General features: G+C 49.5%; 1 protein-coding gene across 3 annotated transcripts; it reads left to right on the top strand.

Annotated features, from left to right (window-relative positions):
- The first annotated feature begins 2,362 nt into the window (after positions 1-2,362).
- Positions 2,363-4,671, top strand: LOC119305618 (origin of replication complex subunit 6-like). Of its 3 annotated transcripts, none has more exons than XR_005148722.1 (10): positions 2,363-2,547; positions 2,632-2,678; positions 2,786-2,890; positions 2,963-3,043; positions 3,187-3,298; positions 3,401-3,463; positions 3,583-3,670; positions 3,790-3,884; positions 4,202-4,295; positions 4,411-4,671. XR_005148722.1 is itself a non-coding variant. In XM_037582095.1 (9 exons), the coding sequence occupies exons 1-9, from the start codon at positions 2,428-2,430 to the stop codon at positions 4,238-4,240; spliced, it is 750 nt and encodes a 249-aa protein (XP_037437992.1). In that variant the 5' UTR covers positions 2,363-2,427; the 3' UTR covers positions 4,241-4,296. The 3 variants fall into 3 exon arrangements, 1 of the variants encoding a protein (XP_037437992.1); XR_005148723.1 differs by having other exon boundaries at positions 4,416-4,671; XM_037582095.1 differs by lacking the exon at positions 4,411-4,671 and having other exon boundaries at positions 4,202-4,296.
- The last annotated feature ends 3,332 nt before the right edge of the window (positions 4,672-8,003 follow it).

The following is an 8,003-nucleotide window of genomic DNA, read 5'->3' on the forward strand; positions in this document are numbered from 1 at the left end:
ATTTTATTAAGCTCTATCGTGGACGGCTTAGTGAAGCCATCATAATGTGCTAACACCACCGCTTTACCTTTGAAGGCCCAGGGTCCCTCCTCCATGACCCGTTCCCAATCACCCAAGCAACCAAATTGCATGGTGTACAGATTCTCTTCAAGCGGTTTGATCTTGACTTCCTTCGCTAGATCCCAAGCAACTTTCATACCCCGGTAGAACCAGTACTGGATATAGCTTTTCTCGGTGTGAACCCGAGCAATGGCCATCCATCGTGTCACCTCCGCTGGCAGCTCGTCGTCTTCCACCACTACATCCTCGAGATCGTCCTCTTTCAGTCCAAGCTCCTCCATCATCGCTTCTAGGTCGGAGGCCGACGTGCCCGACCCTGAAGCAGTCCCATCCATTGATCTCTTGCCCGAGAAACAGTTGATCTGCGGGCAGGGTAACCCTAACTGGCCTCATACGCCCGCCGAGCGGCGCCGACGGGGGAAGAGGTGAGGGTAGACCGGTCTCTACGGTGGCGCGATCAGGATCGCCGCCGCCGAGAGGAGACAAACCCTAACTGGAGGGGGCCTAGCCACGTACATGCTCGGTACGCGGTGGTCCCCACAAATAGAGACCTCCTCTTCGGCGCCTTTGGCGCCCGTTCGCTTAGCGCGCGCTCACGCAGCAGCCTCGCATGGGCAAGCCCAGCTAGCACGCTCCTTCCCTTCTTCGCTCGCTCGCTCCTTCCCTCTGAGCATGTTTCGTTTCGTTCGTTGTTATTTTTTTTCCTGTTTGTCCCTTCGTTCACAAAACTGAAAAATACATGGATATGAAGAAAAAACGAATTTAAAAAACAGTTCACAAATTTGAGAAAAAGTTCATCAATTCTAAAAAAAGTTGATCAAATTTGAACACAAAATTGAAAAAGTTCAACGAATTTGAAAAAAACTTCATGAAAGTTGAAAAAAGTTCACCGAATTTGAAAAAAAAGTTCACCGAATTTGAAAAAAAGTTCACTGAATGAAAAAAAGTTCATCAAAATTTGAAAAAAAGTTCATCGGAGTTGAAAAACGGTTTGCGAGATTTGAAAAAAGTTCATCGAATTTGAAAAAGGGTCATTGATTATGGAAAAAGTTCATTGAATTTGTAAACAAAAAGTTCATCCATTTTTCATGAAACAAAAAGTGAAGAAAGAAAATTTCTTGATATGAAAAAAGAAAATTTGAGAAAAGAGAAAAAAGAAATGGAAAAAGGTAAGATGAAAGAAGAAAGGATAGAAAAGATGGAAGTTATCACAGCTGGCTAGGTGGTGCGGTGGTTGTTGCATCGTCTCACTAAGCGGGAGGTCTCGGGTTGGATTCTCCTTCCCCGATCTTTTTTGCGCTATAAAAACATACAGCGAACATTGATATGGGCCGGCCCATTAGTAGCGAAGGGCGTGAGGGTGTGCGCCCGTTTGTGGAAAGACCCGTATCGGGCGCAAAGGGCGCCAAATAGGATTCAGCCCACAAATACTAGATGCACTCCTCATCTAATCAGACCACTCACCAGCCCACCCGAGCATAGCCCAACCTAGCAACCAAGCCCACCCACCCTTTTTCTTTAGCTGAGCCCACCCACCCATTGGCCCCACCAGCCGCGACACCGAAGGGCGTAGCCGTGAGAAATGGAAAACCCTATTCGCCACTCGCTGCAGCGAATTGTTGGGGTTTGGCACAGGAATGGATGCGAGCCATGAGACATGGGCTGGCCCACTTACAGTTTACACAGTGCGGCCGCGGTTTTGGGAACCCTGAACCCGGTTTTTCCTGTGCTATTTCCTTTCGTCTTTTTTCGCTTTTTTCCTTCTTTATTTTTTTTTGCTTTTCACTTCTTCTTTTCTTTTCTTTTCTATTTATTTTACTTTTTCCTTTTAATTTTTCACGTTTTTTCCTTTTCAAAAAATGTTCGCATTTTCTAAAATTTCTTCCAATTTTCACAAAATGTTCCTCTTCTCAGTTTTTGTTCAGAAATGAAAAAATGTTCAAACTTCAAAAAAGTTCAGATATTCAAAAAACTACAGTGAATATGCCGTTACACTCACTTCTTAAAACGTTTGTGGTGCCGTTTGAAACTAGTATACCTGTTAGCTGTAGTGGCTAGCAGCGCTCGTCAACAACTATTTGGGAGTCACGAGTTCGATTCGTACTCCAGCTCTGCGTTGAAGTGGGCTGGCCCAATCGCAGCGCCCCTGTGCGTCAGCGCGCTATTGGACGCAGCGAGCGTCCAATACCCGTGAGAAATACCATATTCCCAGCGCGCGTCATCTCCCTTCCCCGCCAAAACAATCCGAAAACCAACCAGATCGCCACTATTTCTTCACTCCAATGCCGAAACCGTCTCCGCCTCCCGCCGGCCCGCCCCCGCCCCCGCTCCGCGCCAATTCCCGCCACCAACCCACCGCCGGCGGCTATGGACATGTCGGCGATCGCCGCCCGCCTCGGCCTCTCCGGCTCCCGCCCCGTCGTGCGCAAGGCCGCCGAGCTCCGACGCCTCTGCGACATCAACTTCGACTCCTCCGTCCTCGGCATCGTGAGCATCCTGCACCGCCCCTCGAATCACCTCCTCTCCCTCGACCTCTCTGTTGCACGTGTCTCTGATGCTGGTTTCGCGCAGGGGGAGGTGTGCAAGGCCATCATCTGCCTCGAGATCACCGCGACCAAGTGAGTTTTGCTTGCTCTCTAAGTGCTCGACGGATTGCCCATTTGGAGGTCCCTGTCGGCTGTTTAAGGCATGCCTGACCCGTCTGTTTTGTCTGATAATTGAGCAGGTTTCAGGTGATATTTGATCGGTCAGAGGCGGTGCGGATGAGTGGGATGTCGGAGAAGGCATACATCAGATCGTTCAACGCACTGCAAAATGGCCTTGGCGTCAAGTATGCCACATTGCATTTCTGTTTCACTTGCAAGTAACGGGTATTGATGAATGGAGCGGTTTCTTCTCGTAGGACGACATTGGATGTGCGTGAATTGGGCATCCAGTTTGGCTGTGTCAGGCTGATACCTTTTGTGCAGAAGGGATTGGTGCTGTAAGTCTGCTCCCTTTGGTAGTTCTGTTGTGTTGCAAGGCTAACTTGCCGTTGATGTCTGGTTATGTAATTGGCCTGGGATGCAAAGTTTTGGATGCTCAAAGCGTTGAATGACGCACTGATGGTAACATTGTATGCTTCAGGTACAAGGAGCGTTTCTTGGCTGCATTGCCTCCTCCTCGGCGCTCAAGCACAGACTTTGGTCGGCAGGTGTTTACTGCAGCAGCGTTCTATTTATGTGCAAAGAGGCATAAGGTGACAACAGAATCAGTAAAATGGTTCACTTTGCATGCTCGTTGGAAGCGTATAAATGATTTGTTGCTTCTAGTACTTGATCTTTCCTCAATTCCCCTGCAGCTCAAAGTTGACAAACTGAAGCTAATTGACCTGTGTGGTACATCTAGCTCTGAATTTACAACGGTAATGGACTTGAATTGTCATATCTTTGCATACAGTTGTGCATTCCTGCATCTTATATACATGTTTAGATTGGTGCCGTTTCATTATCCTGTTTTGACTGTTGTTTGTGCTGGCTGCAGGTTTTGACATCTATGGGAGACATTTGTTTTGATGTTTTTGGGATAGCCAAGGAGAAGAAAGACCCAACCTCCATCAAAGGAAATAGAGGTATCCACACATGCTCTAACATCGACGCAATCATTCTTCATACATGATATCCTAAAAGTTTGTGGGCTGGGTGATTGCCATTTATTGCAACAGCTTGTAATTTGCAATTGTTGATGCAGAACTGCTGGATGTTTTGCCTAGCAAAAGGAAACATGAGGATGACAGCGATCATTCCGATGAATCATCGGGGGATGACAATGATGATGAGCTAGATGTATGAGCCTGCTTAATATGAGTTGCTTTTCAAGTATTACTTTAATTGTTAGTTGTGAAATTCATGACGTAAAACTACTAGTGTTTGGTAACTGATCAACCAGAAGGCACTAATGAAGTGAGATCAAATGAAATGTATCTGCATAATATGCAACATAGACTTGCAGCTAGTAATATTGTTTTTTTTGAGGTTATAGCTTCTCGTTTGCCGCACATGTGGACACTGGTTTTTGTCACATAGTTTGCAGTTCGTTGTTCTACGCATTTTTTTCTTTCAATATCCTTGTTGTGACTGCTGCCTGATCCCTGCAATTTCAGCTACCAACCCACAAAAGGCACAAGAAGATGGAGAAATAAGCGTACAATCAGTGGAAGTCTTCAGTCATCTCCACCAACAAGCAAACCAAACCAGGTTGGTACAGGAACACTTTGCAATAGCTCACATCCCTGTGTATGCCACTGGCACCCACACACTGCCCATCAGCTAAAATGACCTCTCTGGCTGGTTTTTCTTACACCCTACGAAGCCCAGGAAACAAGCTCAGCTCAACTTCAAGAAGAAACTGCCAGACGCCGCCTTGGAAGTACCACCACCAGCTAACTAAATTAGCATGAAAGGAATGGAGCTAGCCCTTGATGCAAAAAGGGCACTTCTGGCTCCACCCCTCTCCGTTTTTTTTTTGAAACGGAGGCAAAAGATTTGCATCATATATTAAATGAGGAGGAGAAAGAGTTTGTTACAACACAGTGCCAAGAAACGGCATGGCAATTACTCTCGCAATAAGAAAGACCCTAAATTTTTCGCCCCGGCTTTAACCTAAAGGTTGGACTCTTCGATCACATTGTTTAGCAAGACACGCGGAGGGGCACTCTTGTGTCTAAACACCCTTGCATTACGCTCATTCCAGATCACCCATGAAACCAACATGGTTATCGAAGCCTTCGCTTTTCGGTTGGCGGTGCCCTCGGCGCTCAAACTCGCCCACCATTCCTTGATGGAGTCGTACAAGTGCCATGCGGACGTGTTCACGTCGTGGATGCAGAGCTTCTGAATCACCATGTTCCAGAGCCTGAGGGTGAAGCGGCATCTGAAGAATAGATGGGGACCGCATTCCTGCACCCCTTCGCATAAGGGACAAGGGCCACAGTTTGGCCAGCCTCGCCTCTGCAGTCTGTCTACAGTCTAGATCCTATCTTGAAGCGCGAGCCAAGCAAAGAACTTGACTTTCGGAGGGGCCCAAACCTTCCAAACCATTTGGTCCATGGGGGAGAGGACCAAGCCCAAAAACTGCGCCCTGTACGCGGAGGCCGCGGAGTAGTTCCGGAAGCCGTGTGCTTCCAAAGGATGTCATCGTCGGCAAGCTCATCAAGGTGGACCTCTTGGAGCAGTGCCCATAGGGTGAAGAATTGTGAAACATGCTCAATGGAGGCCGGTGTAGGTGGCCTGATTTTGAGAATCCACATGCTCTCCTTGAGGGCCTCCCGCACCTTCTAGCGCTTTCGCGAGGAAGCCTCATAAATGAGCGGAGCGATGTCTCTGGGCTTGCGACCCAGAAGCCAAGGAGAGTCCCAAAAAGGTGTCTGCGCACCATTGCCAACCGTGATGGTGGTACATGCGTAGAAAAAATTTAGGTCATCCTCATCACACGGGTTCCCACCTCCAACCCACAGCTTTGTGGGCTCCTTCCACTCATACAAAGGCCACCGCAGACGCAAGGCCCGCGCGAACTTGAAGGTGTTTAGGACCCCAAGCCCACCATAGTCAAGCCGCCTACTGACAGTGTCCCAATTGACCTTGCACTTTGCCCCAGTTGTCTTATCCGATCCCGACCAAAGGAATGCCCGCTCGAGTTTGTCAATGTTTTGCAGGATGGTGGTTTGTATGACAAGCTGCGTGATGAAGTAGATGACTTGGGAAGCGAGAACCGACTTGACGAGCGTCGCGCGTCCAATGGCGGTGATGTTTTGGCCCTCATATGTTGTCAATCTACTCGCCACTTTATCCACTAAGAATTGAAGATCAGCAAGCTTCAGCCTCCAAATCGACAGTGGTAGCCCCAAATAACGGAGCGGAAAGGCAGCCCTAACAGCCGGCAGCCCATGGGTTATGCGGTCCAAGTCGAGGTTGCCACATCTAATGGGCACCATTGAGCTTTTATGGAAGTTAGTGCACGGACCGGTGACGTCTCCAAATCCCCTCAGAATGGCCGCCAGGTTGTCCACATCTCTTTTGATGGGCGCAACAAACACAGCCGCATCGTCCGCGTAAAGAGAGGTACGCACTATGACCCCTCTCCCACGGATCTTGTGCAGAAGGCCTTTCCTAGTTGCCGTGTCGAGGATTTGCTTCAAAGGGTCGATGGCAATGACAAAAAGGAGAGGAGAGATGGGGTACCCCTGCCTAAGCCCTTGGCCATGCTTGATGGGAGAGCCGGCTACCCCATTCAAGAGAACCCTCGAAGATGAGGAACAAAGGAGAGCCGCAATCCACTCCCGAAATTTGCTAGGGAAGCCACGCCTCCGCAGGAGGTCAAGCAAATACTCCCACTTGACGGAGTCAAAGGCCTTGCGAATATCCAGCTTGAACAGGAGAGAAGGGGTCTTGCTCTTGTGCAGGCGACGAGCAAGGTTCCTAACAGACATGAAGTTGTCATGGATACTCCGCGTTTTGATGAAGGCACTTTGGGCATTGGAGACGAGGGCGGACATGTGCGGTCCAAGCCTACTAGAGAGCACTTTGGCGATGAGCTTGGCGACCGCATGAATGAGACTAATAGGCCTAAAGTCAACGATGCTCTCCGCCCCATCCTTCTTGGGAAGCAACACAATATTCGCAGAGTTGAGCCAGTGGAGGTTTGTTGTGTGTAGGGAGTCGAAGCGCTAGATCACCGCCATGAGGTCGAGCTTGACGATGGCCCAACACTTCTTGAAGAATAGGCCGGTGAAGCCATCCGGCCCCGGGGCCTTGTCGCTAGGCATGCTATTTATTGCCTCGAGGACCTCCTCCTCAGTGAAGGGCGAATCAAGCTCGTGCAGGTCATGCGACTCCAGATTGAGCTCCTCCCAATTGAAGTCCGTCGTACTTCTGCTTCCTCTTTTCATGACATGCGAGAAGTGGTCATGGATTATCTTCTCCTTGGCCTTGTGTTCGGTTACCCACCCTTGATCGTTCATGATGCGGTGGATGTGGTTTTTTCTCCTCCGCACGTTGACTCGACGGTGAAAGAACTTGGTGTTGGCATCTCCTTCCTTGATGTTAGCGATTCGGGCACACTGCTTTTTGCGTGCTTTCTCAAGCATGGCCAAGCTTATCACCCTTCTCTTAAGGCGAGCACGAAGGTCACGCTCCTCAGGGGAGAGAAGCCTGCTCTCCTGGGCAATGTCGAGGCGAAGGATAACCAATAGGGCGGCGTGAAGATGGACCTTAGCCTTGGAGAAGAGGCCTCTACTCCACTCCGAGAGCCGCATGGCCGTCTTCTTTAGCTTGTGGAAAAGCAAAATGTAAGGGTCGGTGTGTTCAACTGGCTCCGCCCAGGCCTTTTGGACCACTTCGGTGAATCCGGGCATAGACACCCAAAAATTCTCGAATCTAAAGGTCCTAGGCCTCCGCGGCCCCTTATCCTCGGCAAGCAGAAGGGGGCAATGGTCAGAGAGAGACGAAGATAGCGCATGGAGAACGTGATCATCAAAGGTTGTGTCCCACTCCGCATTGCAAAAGAAAGAGTCAAGCTTGCACAAGGTAGGATTTGACCTCTCATTGCTCCAGGTGAACCTCCTGTTCTGGAGATGGATTTCTTTGAGCTCACACTCATGGAGAGAAGCCCGGAACCGGTTGATTCGGTTGCAATTTACGTTCCGCTTGTTCTTGTCCCTAGCTCGGTAAATCTGGTTGAAATCCCCGGAGGCTAACCAAGCCACCCCCGTAGGTGGCTTCTGTGCAACAAGCTCAGCAAAGAACACATCTTTGAGTGAGTGGTCGGTAGGGCCGTAGACGGTGGTTAGCTTGAAGCTCACGCCCAAGTCATGGACCCGAATCATGGCCGAGAGGCAGAAGGTAGTAACGGTGATGTTGGACAGTTCCACCAAGAGATCATCCCAAAGGAGCAGGATACCCCCCCCC

Source organism: Triticum dicoccoides, chromosome 5B, assembly GCF_002162155.2.
Source record: "Triticum dicoccoides isolate Atlit2015 ecotype Zavitan chromosome 5B, WEW_v2.0, whole genome shotgun sequence".
Classification (NCBI taxonomy): Eukaryota; Viridiplantae; Streptophyta; class Magnoliopsida; order Poales; family Poaceae; genus Triticum; species Triticum dicoccoides.

Bases quoted from the DNA above. Each gene is read 5' to 3' on its own strand.
- LOC119305618 (XM_037582095.1), top strand. From the start codon at position 2,428: ATGGACATGTCGGCGATCGCCGCCCGCCTCGGCCTCTCCGGCTCCCGC. The intron at 2,891-2,962 runs GTATGCCACATT...TTCTTCTCGTAG, and splicing joins CAAAATGGCCTTGGCGTCAA to GACGACATTGGATGTGCGTG. The intron at 3,299-3,400 runs GTGACAACAGAA...ATTCCCCTGCAG, and splicing joins TATGTGCAAAGAGGCATAAG to CTCAAAGTTGACAAACTGAA.